Below are 20,193 nucleotides of genomic sequence, written 5' to 3' on the forward strand. Positions count from 1 at the left end.
TCACAGCAGGTGCAAGACACTGGTTTGTAGACCTCTCCAGGTGTCTAACCAATAGTTGACCAAGTGTTAGATCGGATGTTTGGCCAAGGATAGATGATCTGAGGGAGCTTCAGCAAGGCTAGAATTGGGCAGACTCATCCTTGCGAAGGGTGCGCTACTGAAGCCACATACAAAGTTATCTTCGACCATAACTTGCCTCCTTCTGCTTTGACAATGTCACTGAACTCAGAAGACGGTTTTTATCAGCAGGACAATGCTCCAAGCCACACAGCTTGGTCAATAGAGGTGTGGATGGAGGACCACCAGATCAATATCCTGTCATGGCCAGCCCAATGTCCAGGCCAGAGTCCAATGTAAAACCCCTGAAATATGATCACAAACCATCAAAGCTTAGCAACTTGAAATTTTGCAATTAAACCATTCAAGAACTACCGGTATGTGAAAGACTGGTGGAGAACATGAATGACAGAATGCGATTTAAAATCAAGGGTTATTCCACCAAATATCGATTTCTGAACGCTTCAAGTCAACTCATATTATGTTTTAAAGTTAAGATCTTGTTTTCTTTGGATTTTTGAGGTCTGAAAATTGTATTGCATCCGTTATTTTGACCATTTGTAACTTTCTGCAAATAAAGGCTCTAAATGAATATTTTCATGCGAGATTCAGGAAATGTTTAGTTTATAGAATGAAACAATGTTCATGTTGCTGACACTTGCCAATAAGCAGTCAGACCAGAAACACTGGTAATTTCGAGGTGGTCTCAATTTGCCATAGCTGTACATTTGTATTTCCATAAAGACCAGAGGATGAGAAGTTATTTGGGCAATACTGTCCATTAAAGAAGGCACTCCATTCAGATTTTACACTTGGAACGGCATTATCCATAGCTTTGTGCAGTGCATCTAAACCAGCAGTGCATCGAAACCAGGCCATTTCCTCAAGAAAAGAAACACAACTAAGACCTCTTCACTTGAATAATGAAATGAAAGTCAGAACAACAGAGTTCCATTCATTGTAATTTTATTAAAATATGCATTGGCCTTCAAGAGACAACTGCTGTAAACAGATGATGGGGGTGACATCATGATGTTCTTCGGTGATGTTCTGTCTGCAAGGAAACCAGCACATGTTCACTGTTAGGATGGAACATCAACTGAAGGATGACATTTTAATTTTGAAAATATAAAAGAGCAAAGACTTACTCATTTAGGAAACATGGCTTTATCCTTGGTGTTGTGGTGTGGGTCCATGAATGGGTAATTGTGGGAAAACACCTGGGTCCAAGATTTGGACTTGGCCTGCTGTGGCCTGTTAATATCAGATGGATTGAGGTATCTGATAAAGAATGGTCTGAAGTTGGACGTGTCCACCTGATTTTGAGATTGTGGAGTAGTTGCTGGTGCAGCGGTAGAACCTGGAATCTTACTTGGCGTGTACTGAGGGTACTGATTGAAAATCTGGTAAGGATTCATAAACTGCTGCTGCTGTTGCTCCTGTGGAGGAATCTTCGAAGCTGTGGTGGTTGGAGCTGCAGTGGTTACCATGGTATCCTTTCCAGGAAGTGGGTGATTGGGACTAGGGTACCAATACTGCTGCATGAGCTGCTGCTGTGGTTGTTGCATGACTTGTTGCTGTTGCTGCTGCGGTTTCTGTTGCATGGCTTGCTGCTGTTGCTGCATGAGCTGCTGCATTAACTGCTGCTGTTGCTGTTGCATGACTTGCTGCTGTTGCTGTGGTTGCATGACTTGTTGCTGTTGCTGCTGCGGTTTCTGTTGCATGGCTTGCTGCTGTTGCTGCATGAGCTGCTGCATTAACTGCTGCTGTTGCTGTTGCTGCGGGACAGCTGTAGGGGGCATCGTGGGCGCTGCTGTAGCTGAAGGATTCTTCATGGGTACAGGGTTGAAGTAGCTGGAGTAATAATAATAATGCGGTGGCTGCTGTTGTTGCTGCTGCTGCTGTTGCTGGGAATGACCCTTTCCAGGACTAGATGTTGCCCCAGTGGTTGGTGCCGCAGTAGTTGCAGAGGGATCCTTCACAGTTTGGTGGTTGTATGCAGGGTAGATTAAGAAATGGCTCATCAGCTGCTGCTGCTGTTGCTGCGGTGAAGGGACCTTTGAGGCAACGGTTGTGGTTGGTGCTGCAGTGGGGTCAGAAGGATCTTTCACACTGAAGGGATTAGGGAGCCCGGGGTAGAAGTAGTAAGGGCCCATCATCTGCTGCTGTTGTTGCTGAGGAACCTTGGAGGCCATAGTTGTTGCTTCAGTGGTCGGTGCTGCAGTGGTTGCTGAGGGATCCTTCATATTGAAGGGGTTGGGGAGCCCTTGATAGATACCATAAGGATTCACCATCTGCATCTGCTGCTGTTGTTGCAGTTGCTCTTGCTGTGAAGGAACCTTGGAAGCCACAGTTGGTGCCTCAGTGGCCGGTGCCGCACTAGTTGCAGAGGGATCCATCACAGAGAGGGAGTTGTAGTATCCAGAGTAGAAAATAGGATGCATCATCATCTGCTGCTGCTGGGCAGGAACCTTGGAGGCCATATTTGTTGCTTCAGTGGTCGGTGCCACAGTGGTTGCAGAAGGATCTTTCACAGCATGGGGGTTGTAGTAGTAGCCAGGGTGGAAAAAGTAAGGATGCATCAGCTGCTGCTGCTGTTGTTGTTGTGCAGGGTCCTTGGAAGCCATAGTTGTTGCTTCGGTGGTCGGTGCTGCAGTGGTTGCAGAAGGATCCTTCATACCGAAGGGGTTGGGGAGCCCATGATAGAGCAAGTAAGGGTTCACCATCTGCATCTGCTGCTGTTGTTGCAGTTGCTCTTGCTGTGAAGGGACCTTGGAGGCCACAGTTGTTGCTTCAGTGGTCGGTGCTGCAGTGGTTGCAGAAGGATCTTTCACAGCATGGGGGTTGTAGTAGTAGCCAGGGACAAAGTAAGGACGCATCAGCTGCTGCTGTTGTTGTGCAGGGTCCTTGGAAGCCATAGTTGTTGCTTCGGTGGTCTGTGCTGCAGTGGTTGCAGAAGGATCCTTCATACCGAAGGGGTTGGGGAGCCCATGATAGAGCAAGTAAGGGTTCACCAGCTGCTGCTGCATATTCTGCGCCTGCTGCATATTCTCAGATGGCTTTGCTGCAGTGGCTTGAGCTTCAGACGCAGGTGGTGTGACTGAGTGAGAGGGGAAATTCATCATCAACTGTTGCAAATCTTGTTGAACTTGAGAAGGCTCTTTTGGATTGTTTTTTGAAGGCATTGTTGGGGCCACAGTCTCCTTTTCAGTTTGAGTTCCTGGGCTCACAGGACACGACAGGGTCACTGGATTGCCATGCCACGTCATCTGAAGCAAGTTGTTTCCATGCTGGAGAACAAAATCAGTTGAAGACACAGCACAATTGTCAATATTAGCTTCAAAATAACTTCAAGAACTAGACAAATAGAACCATTAAATACCAATAAGTTCATTCTTGTGTCCAAGGTTCTTTAAAAAAGGTACACTGTGCAGGAAATGGTCAAAAAAGGTACTGCAACTATGCTGCTCATTGAAACGGGGCTGCCTATGGCCAAATGTGATCTTTTGATGAAAGTTTACTGAGTAATAAACTAATATTTTCTAATATGGCCCAAGTACAGTCATTTTTGCACCTACAAATGGCTATTTCTGGACATTCAAAATGGCAGACCATGGAGAAGATCGCCCTTTTCATGTATGGTTATAAGTATTCATGAAAGAGGTAACATTAGTGAATGGGTTGCATGAAGTCTGGAAATAAACAATTAATCTTACAGTGTACCTTTAAACTGCCATAATCTTGAAAGTCACAACATACCTGATTCATCACATCACAACCATTGTACGGGACAAGAAAGACAAAGCCAAACTGGGTCCTTTGCACAGAGTATCCACAGTCCCCAGGCAGCTGGTTTAATGAGAGCGGTGTGCCTGCTGGAGAGATGGAGGAGAAACCATTTGCTACGTTTACATGACATCTCATTCGGAATTAATTTAATTCTGAATGAAGCTCAATTCCGCTTTGAAAACACCAGGTAAACACTTCACAATTAGGAATTAAATAAAAGCTCAAAGTAAACTTGTCTGAACCATTTAATTGTGAATTATTAATTCTGAATTAAAAACGCCATTTAAACGTAGCCATGGTGTTGGGAGTCACAGTCACTGATGCAAGATGTGAAATTAAGGCCTACATACCTCTATTTAATAGAAGAGATGAGAAACCTGGACCTTGAGCACAAAACTTCATGAAATCGTTAGTGCACAACACAGTTGGCTGCATACGATCGAAGGCTGCCTTTGAAGAACTGGAGTCGGCACCATTTTCACCCATAGATTTTACAACCATAGGAGAGTCAGCTTGCATTTCTTCGTCCACATTCCTCTTTCCATCTAGTTCAATTCCCTCATTCCTGAAATGCTGACCTCCAAATGCTTCTTCTTGGCCAAATGTTATCGTCCCCTTCCAAACATCACTTGGTTTGTTCTCACCTTGCAGTTCATGTCTGTTCTTAATTCGAAGGCTTACACAACACGTTCGATCAAAATAAAGTAAGCTGAGACAGAAATTTAAAAGAAAAACCTGTTCTGTTGTTTTGAGCCTCATGTCTGCCTGTTGTTTCTGCAGGGAGTAACCTGCAAAACTCTTAAATGTTTAAAAAGAGCAAAGGTGTATGCAGTTTCAAATCAAGACAGGAAGTTGCTTACCACCTTCCTAATTTAACAGATGGTACAGCTGATGTGCAACTTAAGTAATCAAGCTTTGTCACTCTGTGACCAATCAAAATCAGTGTCTTCATCAGCGAGTGGATGGTTGGATAATTAAAGATCATTTACGTGTCAGACTGCAGTCAGCTGCATGCATGGTTGATTGCTTTTGGTATCATGTAACCTCTGACATTCTGCTATTAGAAATTGAATATTGAGGCCTTAAGAGCTGTTTCCACGTAGCCGGATGTTTTAAAATGTGGATATTTTTCTCCTGTTCAGCTGAAAATGCAACTTGAGGATAAAAATAGAAACTCCAGTATCAGATAACAGGTGCAGTTTAGCCCCCTAAATGGGATATTTTTAAAGCTGGATTTTTTATATCTGGTTTTTAAAACTCTGCCCACGTGGAAACGGAAGGCCAAAATCAATGTAAACAGGAGAAAAAATATCCACTTTTAAAAATATCCGGCTACGTGGAAATAACACCTTAGAAGTTTCACCAAGCCATTGGTAAAAATGGATGACTTCATAGTTGGTCATAACTTTGGCCGTCTGATAGAAATGATTTCACACATTAAATTATTTCTTTAACAGGTAAAACAAAGAATTGGCTGGTACCTCCTGAAAAACACTCTTAATAAAGGAAACATCTTGGGTATGCTAGATATCTTATTTACCCCAGTCTTATTTATCCATTCTCTTAAAGGGACACTGTATGAGATTTTTAGTTGTTTATTTCCAGAATTCATGCTGCCCATTCACTAATGTTACCTTTTTCATGAATACTCACCACCACCATCAAATTCTAAGTATTCATTATGACTGGAAAAATTGCACTTTTCATACATGAAAAGGGGGATCTTCTCCATGGTCCGCCATTTTGAATTTCCAAAAACAGCCAATTTTAGCTGCAAAAATGACTGCACTCGGACCATACTAGCAAATATTTGTTTATTACTTAGTAAACATTCATGTAAAGATGAAATTTGGCAATATGCAGCCCAGTTTCAATGAGCAGCATAGTTGCAGTACCTTTTTTGACCATTTCCTGCACAGCGTCCCTTTAATAGTGATGGATAATAAATATAATACTGCTTTTTTAAATTCATTAAACCTTTTCACATTATCTTTTGCTTTCAGAACCTCCTTCAATTTTGTTATATTATCGAACAGCTATGAGCTGTCTCCCTATTCCCCTCTCAATCCTTATGTAGTGACCTATTACTTCCTGAGATTGTTGTTCATTGTCAATGGCGACAATCAACAACAGACTTTTAGACTTTACACTGAGAGACTGCAACTGTGCCAAGTGGGAGACAGAACACTGACTACAGCCTATTCATTCTTTTCAATCAATACAGAGCATATCAGGGGATGTATGGATCCCAGTTTTCAACCATTTTCTTTGATACAGCCATAACCCATTTAATCTCAACTTGCAGATTTGTATTATAAGATGGATATCATCAGCCTGAAAATGTCCGAATCATCTGCTGTTCTCCACGAAGAGAGGAGCAAAATTGAGAAAAGACAGACAACCATGGAGGTAGGTGTGACATTGAGATAATTGAACACTTGGGTTAAACTTGAAGCAAAACATTACCAAGAGTGCTAGCAAGTCGAATGAGATAAGGATACCTTTGTCACTTAGTGTACTTAGTAGTCCTTAGTGGTGTGGATTGGCACTGCCCTCACAATCCGATTCGATCACGATTCGGGAGGTAGCAATCCGATTCAATTCTACAATGCATTGCAATGCATTACATTTCTACTGAAAGCAAAGCAAATGTTTCATCAGTCATGATAAGGCAAAAAGTAGTCAGATACTGAGCAACAATTTATTGGCTGTTTTCTGGATCAGTCTGGATCAGTCTGTATCAGTCTTGCAATGCTTTGAAGTACTTTTATTTAATTTAACATTAATTTGCTCTCAAAATATCCACGGAAGTAATTGAAACATTAAAAAATTGCCGTATCGATCCTGGAACTTGCCGCATTGAATTGGATCGTCCATGCACCGCATTGGATTGGATCGCCGAATCGATCATTGTTGACACCACTAGTAGTCCTGCTCTACCCTCTCATATGCCTATATTTGTGGTGTAATTAGTAGGCTCACATATCTGTGTGTGTGCTATTTACGTCATGTTGATGTGCTACAGATCCTTCATTCACTGACATCTGTCCCACATGGATATCCAGGGATTCTCAGATACAAGGGAGAATATCAAGAGAACAACGTGGACCGACACAATGCACAAGTAAATTATTTGTGCACATTGTCTTCAAAATTGTAATAAAAATTCACCATTTAATTCAGAACACTATTATTTAAGAGAGAAGAAATGGTTAAAATAAGTTTTGTAAAAAAAAGAAAAAGGTAATTATTGGTTTAAGTGCAAATTATTGGTCAAACATCACATTGGCTACGTTTACATGAGACATTTAATTTGGAATTAACTCACTTTAATTCTGAAAAAAGCTTCATTCCACTTTAAAAATGTCATGTAAACACATGACAATTCAGAATTAAAGTAAATCCGACTGAACTATTTAATTCTGAATTTTTCATTTGTAATTAAAATCGTCATGTAAACGTAGCCATTGTTGGGAATTACTTTGGCAGTTTTGAGACATGTGTATCTTTGCCTCAGGAGGGGCCAAGGTCTTCAAGTGAGTTGTGTGAGTTCTGCTGTAGGAAAGCCTGGCCTCCTATGCATCCACCCTTCAGAAGCTCAGAGGTCAGTGGTCTCCGAAGCACACGAGGAACATTACTCTACTCTATTACACACTACTGTGATGAGGTCAAAGGTCAACCAGATGCTGTTGATACACCCTGTATCTACCAGAGCCGTCTATTCATCTAGATTCTACAGCTGCCCAAAGTGATGTAAAAATATACAACAGCCAGGGCCGCTGACAACATTTGTTGGGCCCAGGACGAAGTCATCTGAAAGGGGCAAATACATAGGGCCTACATTGTAATGGGGACCCAATTCTGGGCCCCCTAATCCCCCCCATGGATTTGTTTTAAAGACTTGAAGAGTTGTTTTGGTTTTGCTTCCTAGGAGTTTTGTTGTGCTGAATATGGGCGGTTGTTTGACATGGTTGCCAGGGAGAGTGGTGGGGCATGGAATGGACCAGATGAACCGCCCGAGTCGATGGCCCATATTGCTCATGTCATTGTGAAGGAGAAGGAGGAGCTACGAGCAAGAACCGGTGCTCTGGAGGAGAGCAGGTTGCTAAAGACCCCAGACCTTTAGCTTGATGTATAAAGTGAAATGACTGCACTTTATATGTTTACAATAGTATATAAGCCACTTTCTCGGAAAACATTCCCTTCTCCAATGAGCCGTTAGCATTTTCACAAAAGGCATATTAGACAATGAACATATGATGTCCTCCTCTGCCCCTGTAATGTACATGTTTGTGTTCTCTCCTGCAGAAGACAGCAAAAAGCAATGGAGCAGTATTACAATGAGGCAAAGCACTTGCATACAAACACCCATGCTTCTGACCACTGTATGTATGCTGTAGCACATACGGCCAATAACGGTCATAACGTATTTTTGACCATTTACAAAGGATTAATGTAATTTAAGATTACATCGATCTAGTACATGGGAGTAGAATTGTATACACATACTGACTTTCCAATCTTAAAATGCTGTTGTCGGACAGTAGTACCATGTCGAGAAATGTGTTGCCATCCTAAGACAGTTATATTGAATTGTGGTTATAACATGTGTCAGTAGAACTTCATTGTGCACCGCTTTTTTTCAGACATATCACACACAAATACAGTTGCATTCCGTCTCTCTGACGGCCTATTCAGAGAAGACACGCAGACAGATGCAGAATTGGAATCCAGAACATTTTTAGAGGAACCATGTGCATATGAATACAGTGTTTCAAAGCATCAGGTAGGTTAAGGCGGTCATTTTTGCTTAGTTTATGAGTTTTATTTTATTTCTTGAATATGTGATATATGACTCTCTCAAAATCTTGTCTCTCTTTCAGGAAATAATGACATTTACAGAGAAGTATTATTCTAATGGAAAAAAGTTTCTCACTGTGTTTCCGGATGGTTCAATGCAAGTTTTGTATCCTTTTGCTTAACACCAGTGTGACCGCAATCTCCTGTACATTGCTGGTGGTTTACCTGTAGTGCCTGTGTCCATGGAGTCCAACAAGATTGATTCCTATGACTGATTTAGATACCCTTCAGGGAACCTGGCTTTGGTCATCTCCAGTGGGGTTGAAAGAGTTTGTATCATTCAGGATGACCAATCACTAAAGCCATCCATAATAGGCATCTTCCAATCAAATGGAAGGGCCACATGTTACCACAGTGGAGGCACCATATGGTGAGTCACTGAGGCAAAAGAAACCCCATCTAGAGTATATAATTCAATCTATACACTGCGTTTGAGGTCAAATACAGACTAGTGCATGTTTGTGCATCTGTGGAACACTTTTTTTCCCAAAAGAAGTTGTGCTTTTGTTATTGGTATAAGAGGCCATTTGACAAAACAGTAATGTTTTTTTGCAGAAAGAGGTAGTTATGCGTAGAATCACAAGTTGGGGACGTGGACGCTGCACCATATTACATTATCTATCTAGAAAACACAAATATATTCAATAGCATTGAACTGAAGTCATAAAATGTTTTGAAAATATTTGGTTACCCATGCTAGACAGCATTTTGCTCATGTAAGCCTGTGTATATATCATTTGGTTATGTTTATTGTCCTTAACAACTGTAAGCGAAAAGTTGTCTGGCACGCGATTATTTAACGTTCATCGTCTATTGCAAATGACATTGATGTAATCTTGCCTTCTTCTACCAGGTTGAACATGAACATGTGGGGAGGGCAATGCCTAAGCCCAGAGGGAGAAAGAACAAAAAGATGGTACTGGAGCCAGTCCGCTCACATACCCACCCCTCTCAGCCCCATCTTCCTGTCTCTGAACAAAAATGTCGGCGTGAGGGTACTAGGACAGCAGCGGGCGTTTGTGTCTTTCCTTGCCATGGGACGACAAGCCAAATTCAAAGTAGGGGCCACACTGCAAGTAAGGGGCCACGGCCACACCTTTGTAAGCTTTGTAACCGCATGAGAGAACATTTGAGCCTGGCATCACCAATCATTAACAAAACACGACATGATTAATTTCCCCATCTGTCTGCTTCCTCACAGGTAAAAGAATATGCAACTACTGCTCCCCCAAAACTGATTTCAACAGAGGAACTGCTTCTCTTGGCTGCCCGTATTGGTCTGCTCCGATCACTGCTACGTCTTCAGATTAGCCATCAGTTCCCATCAAACCCCAGATCCCGACTGCTGAACCACTCTACATACATCCAGTCCCTGGTTAGAAAACTCAGAGCTCTTACTGACGTTGTACCAATAGGACCCCAAGACAGGGTTTTTATTGACAAACATATAGAAAACTTGCTGTGACTTAAGTGATTAAATGTAGGAAATGCCTAAACCAGTGTTTTACGCGCATTGGGCAATTGGATTTGACATCTGCTTACAACTGTCTGCAAGATACTTGGCCCTAAAATCTCCAGTCACTATGAGGTTACGGCAAGGTCAGAGTAGATTAGTCTGAGCCAGGCCACGACTGCATGACCTCACAGATGGGTTCACCCAACTAACAATAAACGGACACAGCCCAGGAAGAGAAGTTCTGAGGCACTCAAGGTTACGATTTATTAAAATACTTATTTGACTACAATGGCCTACGCGTTGCAGCCTTATAGTGATACTGTCCCATTTTTGGAAATAAGCTCATATTACACCTTCCCTTAAGTTAAATAATAGGGTTTTACCATTCTCCTGTACTTTCAACCGTTTTCTGGTTATGGCAGTGCAAATTTTACCTCCAAGCTAGCAGTTAACATTGAGTCCTATGAGACCAGTTAGCCACCAGCCGGTCTCATAGGACTCAATGATAACTGCTAGCATGAGGGTAAAATTTGCACTGCCATACCCAGAAAACGGTTGAAAGTACAGGAGAACAGTAAAAGCCTATTATTTAACTCAGGGGGAGGTGTAAAATAAGCTTATTTCCAAAAATGGGACAGTGTCACTTTAAAGGCCGTCATGTCATGTAATATGCCCTGAAGGCGTTAAGGCTCAAACGCGTAGGCAATTGTAGTCAAATAGAACGTATACAGCTCCAGGCCTTTTTATTAGAATACCATGAAAAAGTTGATTTATTTCCATAATTCCATCAATAATGTTAAACTGTCATGGATTGTAGATTCATTGCCCAGTTTTTTAACTATTCCAATCATTATTTTTTTTCTTTTTATATACGTTGGCCTTCCAGCTCAAAAAACCCATGAATTGGGGAATTCGCATTATTAGAATATTGTTATAAAATCAAAATTTTCTTCATCAAAATTCGGGTCACATTATATCAGTTGAAATTTGGTACTTTCTACATAACATGCAATGGTCAATACTTGGTTAGGACATTCGCTGTCTTCATAATGGCCATGATGCGTTTAACATTGAAGTCAATGGAAAAACAGTGCATGGCAGTTATGGAAGCCCAGATATCCTTGATGCTTTGCTGTCAGCTGTTCTTGTTTGTTGACCTGGTACCCCACACTTCACTCTTCAATATACCCTGTAGATTTCCATGCCACGTTTTGGCGCTAACTCACCAGTTTAATTCTAAATAACCAGAAATGAATCCCCATTGAAAATGAATGGGGTTTAATTTCTGTTGAGTTAGAATTAAACTGGTGAGTTAACACCAAAACGTGGCATGGAAATCTTCGGGTATATTGAAGAGGGAAGTGTGGGACACCAGGTCAGCTATACAAAAACAGCTGACGGCAAAGTATCAAGGATATCTGGCCTTCCATTATTCCCATGCACTGTTTCTGCCATTGACTTCAATGTTAAACGCATCATGGCTGTTATTATTAATAATATTAAGACAGAGAGAGTCCTAACCAAGTATTGAACATTGCATGTTGTGTAGAAAGTACCAAAGTTCAACTGATTTGATGTGCACTGATGTGAAACAAATTTTGATGAAGAAAATTGTGATTTTATTACAATATTCTAATGATGTGAATTCCCCAATTCATGGTTTTTTTGAGCTGGAAGACAAAAATGTGTAAAAATAAACAATTTAATGATTGGAATAGTTAAAAAATTGGGCCATGAATCTACAATCCATGACAGTTTAACATTATTGATGGAATTATGGAAATAAAGCAACTTTTTCATGGTATTCTAATAAAAAGGCCTGGAGCCGTATATATAATTTTTTTTTTTCATCGCAACCTTGAGTGCCTCAGAACTTCTCTTCCTGTACTAAACTTGAGAGCCCCTACACTGATGAGCACCAAGGAAAAAAGGTGAAGACCCAGAAGCACTTACCAATTATTTGTTTGTGTTATTAAACGGTCACATTTGACCCCCAAGGTTGACTAATATTAGCCAAATTGCCCGGCATGATGCCACAGCATAGCCTTGCTGGATTGGAATTTCACGACCACCATTCAAAAGACCAAACTCGACTTCTTGTACACAGTTCCCTCCCCTCACTTTACATAAGAAGCCGTGGGGAGGACCTCATGTGACAAGCATTGTGGAACTACCACTGAATTCCTTTTACACCAGCACGAACAAAGTCCTTATTGTGCACCTCTTTTCCCCACCATGAAACAAAGGCATTTGCTATCTGTCCAAAGTATTTCACACGCCGGCTGTAAAACACCCATCTCCTCAATGTGTTAGCAAGCAGTAGCCCTAAAACATGCGAGTAAAAATTGGGGCCAATGCAGGAAAAAAAACCTTGTAAAAGAAACTGAAAAAGACAGCCTACATATCCACATGGTTAGAATCCATTTTATTGTTGTAGCCCTCACATTCTTCTATACAAAGAAATATAAAAATTACAATGGCTCAGAAATTAAAACATCTGCTAAATTGTTAAAACTCTTGTTGACTTAAATTGAATAAATTAGCTATTAAATTGTACAAGAATCAGGTTCTAAGGATAGAGGGATAACAAAAAAGATGAATTGACTCTGCTGTTAATTATCTGATTTTAGATGTTAGCAATTGCTCATGTCTCTGATAACCATAAATGTACACAGTAATCTGATTTTAAGATCTTAGAACAACAAGGCTGTTGACAGTTTGATGTACTTGGGTTGTAGCATCTCACCTACAACGACTTCAGTTTCTTTCACCTGAATGTAATAACAAATCAGGATTTTAAGACAACAAAAAAAGAAAATACAAAGCCAGACAGAACCCTGTACTCAAAAAGGTCTCATGTTGGGAAATGCATATCTATACAACTAATTGCACAGGGAAGAATGGTCTGCAGTAGTACAATGGCCACAAACTTGCCAGGGATGCCAGCACATCAATAGGAGCCGCATCTCAAGGGGCATGGTGGGAACCAATCAGGACATCCGGCCTGTGCTAGCAGACAGCCCGCTTTCAGCACAAACCTTCATAAAAGAAGTCCCACAGCCTGAAGAGATGCTCACCTACAACCTACACAGTGGAGGGGGATAAAGTGGAAACACAGGATGCTGTTAAAGAATATGAAACCTACACATAAAAATCAACAGTATACAAAGGAATATGTGGGATTAGCAGCATGTGACTGGAGGCCGCACCTTGCATAAGTTGCAATAAGAACTGAATTTATGCAAGGTGCGGCCTCCTTTTTGAAAAATTGAGTTCAACATTTGGGACAGCAGCACCCTCACAGTTTAAGTATTTAAAGTGATACTGTCCCATTTTTGGAAATAAGCTCATATTACACGTCCCCTTGAGTTAAATTATTGAGTTTTACCTTTCTCCTGTACTCTCAACCGTTCTCCAAGTAAGGCAGTGCAAATTTCAATGTTAAATTTCAATGCTAGCATGGAGGTAAAATTTGCACTGCCATACTCAGAACAGTTGAACGTACAGGAGAAAGGTAAAACTCAATAATTTAACTCAAAGGGACGTGTAATATAAGCTTATTTCCAAAAATGGGACAGTATCACTTTAAGAGTGACGCCTGCTGAACGCCAAGCTGAACAATCCACATGTGATGGACACGTACATGACTAGCTCCCAGGCTCCACCTGATGGGCCAAAGGCTGGGTTAGGAGCGATGGTGTGGAAGTGTGTCCATGTGAACGTTCATCTTCATCTCGTTCTCCAGAATCTGCACCAGCTGTTGCATGGAGGGCAGGTGACCCGACTCCAGCTTTGACCAAACGGGCACGTCTGTTCACAGGCAAAATAAAGTGGATGTCACACACATGCACCTGTAATTTCTGACAAAGAATGATACACCACCATTGTACAAATGGTAAATATACTTTGACTTACCATTCAGAGAGATCTCAAAAGCACCTGTTGACATCAGCTGATTCTCAATCATATTGCTGAAGAAGAACACCATCATGCAGGCATAAATCTATGGGGAAAAAAGATAACTTTGCAATCAGAGAGAAGGTAAAGGGTACAGAGGCCACACAATGATTTATGGTTTGTAATTAGCTTAACTGAAATGGCATGGCAAAACATTCTAGGGAAAAAAACAACTACGAGAAGGACTGCAAATTCACTGTGTCTACTACTTACAAATCCATGTCCATAAATGGGTTCACAGTGTTTGTAAACACAGCGTTATGAGGAGGGGCAATACACTGGCAGCCAACCATGTGAGAATTTTTTGACCGACAGCGGATTCAAACATTCAGAGGTTGAATTTTGTGCGCAGCTAGTGTCGCACTGTCAGGTTAAAACAAAAATGTAGAACCCATGTCTATAGGGTTAGATAAGTCAGTCCAGACATACGAACGCAGGATGGAACAGGCGACACACGAAATCGAGCACAGCAATATAAACTGAAAACGGCTGTTAAGGGAGTTTCAAGAAGCATAACCCTGCAGTGCACACAGGGAATTTGGTTACTGTGGATATTTAAACCTCTGGGGAAGGTGCTGTGTATTGTGGTGCTAATGGGGCCCTGTGGGTCTGGTATCCGCCAAGCTCCCGATAACTGATGCTTACAGCAGTGAGTGGTTCTCAACCTTTTTTGAAGAAACACCCCCTCAGCCTCTTCACAAGCCTCCCAACACCCCCTTGACATCATGAAACTGACAACACCCCCCCCCCCTTACTAGTGTATTAATATTTAATGGACTAATGCCCTCAATGGCAACTAAGCACCACACCCTCTCATATGCATCCTTCTCAACGCCCCCTAGAGCTCTCCAACACCCCCTAGAGCTCACCACCGCCCCCGTTGAGAAACACTACTTTACAGAAATAGAGTACCTTGTTCTCTTGCCCCCAGGTCCAGATTCCTGGAGTTTCCACACCAAATGGTGCAAAGGGGTCTTTCCCAGCTATGACCAGTCCAATCAGGGCTAGTTTGAACACGGACAAGAAGGAAGCAACATATCTGGAAGAGGGGGAGAGTGAAGTGAAACATTAATTTAGCATATTTTGCAGATATCAGACAACATTTAAAGACACAAGTTGATACCCATGATACAGTGTGGTATTGCACTGAATTTGGTATTGGTACTGGTATTGCAAATGCTAAAATTTTACAAAATATAATTTCATGTGAAACTGCCCAACATTAAAATTAGGTCGGGGGCCGGATAAGACTGCCTCAAGGGCCGTAAACAAGACATAGGCTGAATCTCAAATGGTGCACTTGTGCACTTTAGTGTTCATGTTTCAGTGCGTATGCCGTATTAGTTATGCACTGAAACATAGTGCCCGAAGTGCACAAGTGCACCATTTGAGATCCAGCCATAGGTGCCCTACCCCTGGAGTAGATGAACCTTGACCCCTTGACGTTTCAGTACCGGTAATTGCTGATGGCGATGACTTGACCCTTCTCAAACAGACTTAATAATCTTTCAGATGACCATGCGATGTGCCTTTTGACATGGTTGATTAATAAGTGAGAAGCAACTCACTGCACCAGAGTGGTTCAAGGAACACAGGACATTTTTACACATGGATCGGCCACCACCACTGACTACAATCTTCAACCTCATTGAGAAACTTTTGTGCTGGAGAAGGCTTTTGCACAGTTCAGCGTTCAGAATCCCATCATCAAGAAAAGATCTTGTTGAAAACTTGTGCAATACAAGATAGAAATAAATCCACACATTGAAGATGTTGAACGAAACATTGCAATGCACAATGTGCACTCTAATCAAAGCTAAAGGTGGTACAACAACAAAGTGCGAGTGAACTTTTTACTGGTCATGATTTTTTTTGACTAGGCCGAGTACTTTTAAACCTGACTTGCGAGTGAGGGTAGTGTACTTTGACTTGAGTACCAAATTTCAGTACTTTTCCCACCTCTGCACCACACCTTACTTTACTGAATGTCACTTAGATCTACAATTTCATTGACAAATCAATATCAATAAACTGTTCATATTTTAGAATAGCATTGCACACACATCATTTTCAGGGAAGCATAGGATTTGTAATTGTGCTTTGGGCCTTGTTCAGTTCACCACATGTCTGGGTTTTGGTTCATCTCCCACCCCGCCCCATCCCACTGACAAAACTAATTGGACCAGATGCAGCAGCAGCAACTTTATGACGGGGCTAGAAAAACAGGTGTTTTTTTTGCACATTCAAGTATGAGTGGAATGAGACATAATGATGTTAAAAGCACGTGCAGAGTCTACTCGTTGGGCAGGTTCCACAGTTTCACCACATCTAGTCTACCTAATCCTGACATGGTATTGGAGCGGTACAAATGTCTTGTCATCTTGTCATCCGTTCTTTCTACTGTCAAATACAAGCAGGGCCTATCGGTTCTCATTTCATCACAGCATTTCATTGACGGTCAAAGACGTTTACTTTTCAGACAAACGTTGGAGCAGCAAAGACAACTAAAACTCACCGATAAAGGGCGTGAGGAAGATAGTTTTCTCCCTCGATGCGGATGTCTGGGTACCGCTGGTACAAAGCCTGCGTGTACTCTTCAAACACCCGCTTGTACCCTCAGGAAATGCTGTGGGGCAAAAAACAAACAAAGAGAAGATCTACTTCAACAATGCAGAATTGCACGAGTCTACACAAAAAGATACCCCGTATCGTATGAATCAGCGCTCCCAGTTAATGTAATAACTACTTATTCCTTTACGAAAAGCTTAATCCCTCATCTTGACAAATAGCCTACGTTTCGAGCTCATAACCCACAAAAACCTATTATGGGTAGCATGTACAACGTGGAATTTAAATTAAAATGCATTGTGCTATATAGATGAACACATGTATGACTTGCTAGAAAGCTGTAAAAAACAAGGCCCTGTATCAAATAAAGACAAGCATTGTCAGCTAATCCACCGTCTGTGAAACGCTGGTTTATTTGATCTTTACAATACCTCAATTTAGCGACAACGCCAAAATGTTTCAACTCACGCCGTGACCTACAGGTCTGCAAATACTTCGCGGCAGAAAGTACCTAAATTGATCATATACTTGGTTTTACTCCACCTTTCAGAGCTACGATATATTAGCTAACATAGCTAACCAACGATTGCCAAATTGCTAGGATACACGCTAAAGGCAGCGTCTTCCGTATTTGTGATTTAAATAAGCTAGTTGCTGCTTACCAAATCTGGAATTTGAGCAGTGGCCCAGCGGCATACTGCATTTTCATCCGTTTAACACCATTATCAGCGGACACCGAATAAAGGGAGATGGCCCATAAGAAAAGGACCGAGAGTGGTAGCCACCGAGTCCTCATTTTGACTTCTTCCCCCATGCAAGTAGCAGGAAGCGGTGGAATTTCACGTTTATGCAGCCGTATATTGCGAAGACTTCTGGGTAACGTAGTACGGACCAACCACCAATCAAATCACGGAAGAAGTGTGTCAGAAGTCAAGTGTAGCCTGTAGGCCTACTTTATTGACAAAAATCTATGTAGCTCTTGGGTTAGCACATACATTTGAAATTGCGTTTGACCAGTCTCCAATGTGCATTTAAGCTAGGCCTAAATATGACATTGACAAAAATCGCACACTCGTCACACACACACACACACACACACACACACACACACACACACACACACACACACACACACACACACACACACACACACACTGGAATAAGACAAGCATACTATAGCCTACTGATGGACAACACACACACACACACACACACACACACACACACACACACACACACACACACACACACACACACACACACACACACACACACAAGCAGCAGCATATACAGTCAGTGGTCGTAGGTTGTGTTCTGTAGTGTAGATGCAGATGTGAAGGGCAAAGTGCAAGTGGCATGGTGAAATAAATGTTCATGGAATGTGCGGTAGCGCTTCCCTGATTGTAGTAAGAAGAACAGTTTGTGTGGTGGGTGAGTGGGTTTTTGATAATGTTCATTGCTCTCTTGGAACAGTGTGAGGTCTACAGACTCACAGAATGGTTAGACCTTCACCATAGGCTACTGCCACAGATGCATCAGGACAGGTCATAGTGAAGTCAGGCAGCATCTCAATAGATAATTAAAGGAGCACGTGGTCATTCTATGAGGGTTTGATAACAAAGAGTGAGTAAATACTTGTCCCACAAATGTGAATTTGTCAATGTATAGTTATTAACCATATTTAGTCTCTAAAAACGTAGATGAAACTGTTGAAAATATACAGCAGTGCAGACCATGTGTATGGAGAGGGCCATGGGTACACTCCTTATGGAGGTTTGAAATGCATTCATTTTATTCTAATGTTTGAACATAAAACCTGATTTCAAACAATTGGCAAAAAATTAGGCTATTCCACACTTTGTCGTAGATGAATAGATGAAGGTGTGTGTGTGTGTGTGTGTGTGAGAGAGAGAGAGAGAGAGAGAGAGAGAGAGAGAGAGAGAGAGAGAGAGAGAGAGAGAGAGAGAGAGAGAGAGAGAGAGCGAGCGCATTTGTGTGTATGTGAAATGGTGCTATATGCAATGTGCAATATGTGTATTAGGTCTTAGTGTATATCTGTATTTGGGTGGTTGACGTTTAAGGGCGTAACACCCCCCCAAAAAAAGTTTTTCCAATTCCTGAAAAAAATAGAAAAAAATAAAGCACTTAGAATTTCGCCTAGTTTTGGCCATTTTTGGGAAAATGTGTCCTGCATCAGCACATTGCATAGGCATGTCACACCACAGGAAATTCACTGAATTATGGCCATTTTAATCCTTTTGTATACATGATTGACATCTGAGCTCATGCTAACTTGATAATGATATTGTGTTTAATCTTAATATGTGTTTTCATTTGTAAAAAACGTTCTTTTCCTTCTATAAGAGCAGTCACACCACAGGACACCATAAAATGAACCTAAGCATTGCGTGACAGAAACATTGCAAAACGAAGACATATTAAGAGGTTAATAGTCACCTTAAACTTCCACAGCACTCTCCAATAACTGAGGTACTCACTGGTAGGAGGCAGTCTTTAAGACCCTTGTAGTTGGCCTTGCAGCTAACCGTTCACAAACATTGACATACATGTCACCCCACAGGACGCAATTTGTGTTACGAAATTGAACTTGTAGTTAATATTACTGTCTTGAGTTTTTTTCACATTCACATATCTTAATATAAAGTTAATATTTATGCAATCATGCCGAATGCTTCATACTTTATTCAAAATGTTGTTGGTTAATTTATATATATATTATATTCCAGGTTTCATTAATGTTACAGTCACACCGCAGGATATTTGACATATAAACCTTTACATGAATCTTAACAAAAATGTTTCTTCTCATCTAAGACTAATATGAAACATAATGTACCACATCTTCTTTCATTGACATTTGTTTTTTAAAGGAAAAATGAGTTTTGTAGGTTTTTAACCAATGTTACGAAAAAACAAGGCGTCACGTCAACCACCCATTTGTGTATTTATGTAAACTGTCAGACATCTTAATTTCCCTCGGGATTAATAAAAGTACTCTACTCTACCCTACTCTAGATTATACAGTTTATGAGCTGTCATTTCCATGCAGTGTGATTTGAGTATAGGCCAAGGCTATACCATATGGAACAGTAGGCCTATAGTGTAACTGCTTTTTTAGTCTAAGAAAATGCATGCAATGACTAAATAAATTGGTTTGCAATACATTGAGAAGGAGATGATACAGAATGGACTGTTGCACATCTACTGTTTTAATTTTGGCCAGTATATAGCCTACTCGCTTTCGTATAATTTACAAATAACCAAAGTGACTTTCAAAAGAGGACATAATCAAGCCAACATCACAAGCAAATACAAAGTGCACAGGAGCTATACAGAACAACAAGTGCAGTTGCAAAGAGGGGTTAGTTTAAAAAAAAAATGTAAAAAAATATATAGAGTAAATAACGAGTACACACACAAACACACACACACAAACTAAAGTAAACTAAACATCATGTCAGGAGTCTGCCCTGGGGCAAACTCCT

The 20,193-nt window shown here is 41.1% G+C and overlaps 2 protein-coding genes across 2 annotated transcripts; both read right to left on the reverse strand.

The window, feature by feature from the left end:
* Positions 1 to 1,006: 1,006 nt before the first annotated feature.
* LOC134465229 (uncharacterized) lies at positions 1,007 to 4,714 on the reverse strand. Its single transcript, XM_063218775.1, has 4 exons — positions 4,197 to 4,714; positions 3,817 to 3,932; positions 1,206 to 3,347; positions 1,007 to 1,111 (listed from the first exon to the last, which is right to left on the reverse strand). The coding sequence occupies exons 1-3, from the start codon at positions 4,603 to 4,605 to the stop codon at positions 1,206 to 1,208; spliced, it is 2,667 nt and encodes an 888-aa protein (XP_063074845.1). The 5' UTR covers positions 4,606 to 4,714; the 3' UTR covers positions 1,007 to 1,111.
* A 7,852-nt stretch (positions 4,715 to 12,566) lies between these two features.
* Positions 12,567 to 17,521, reverse strand: selenot1a (selenoprotein T, 1a). The gene is made up of 6 exons (XM_063218777.1): positions 17,350 to 17,521; positions 16,635 to 16,745; positions 15,032 to 15,158; positions 14,078 to 14,165; positions 13,806 to 13,972; positions 12,567 to 13,246 (listed from the first exon to the last, which is right to left on the reverse strand). The coding sequence occupies exons 1-5, from the start codon at positions 17,499 to 17,501 to the stop codon at positions 13,848 to 13,850; spliced, it is 603 nt and encodes a 200-aa protein (XP_063074847.1). The 5' UTR covers positions 17,502 to 17,521; the 3' UTR covers positions 12,567 to 13,246; positions 13,806 to 13,847.
* Positions 17,522 to 20,193: the final 2,672 nt, after the last annotated feature.

The sequence above is a fragment of the Engraulis encrasicolus genome, chromosome 16 (genome assembly GCF_034702125.1).
Source record: "Engraulis encrasicolus isolate BLACKSEA-1 chromosome 16, IST_EnEncr_1.0, whole genome shotgun sequence".
Taxonomy (NCBI): domain Eukaryota; kingdom Metazoa; phylum Chordata; class Actinopteri; order Clupeiformes; family Engraulidae; genus Engraulis; species Engraulis encrasicolus.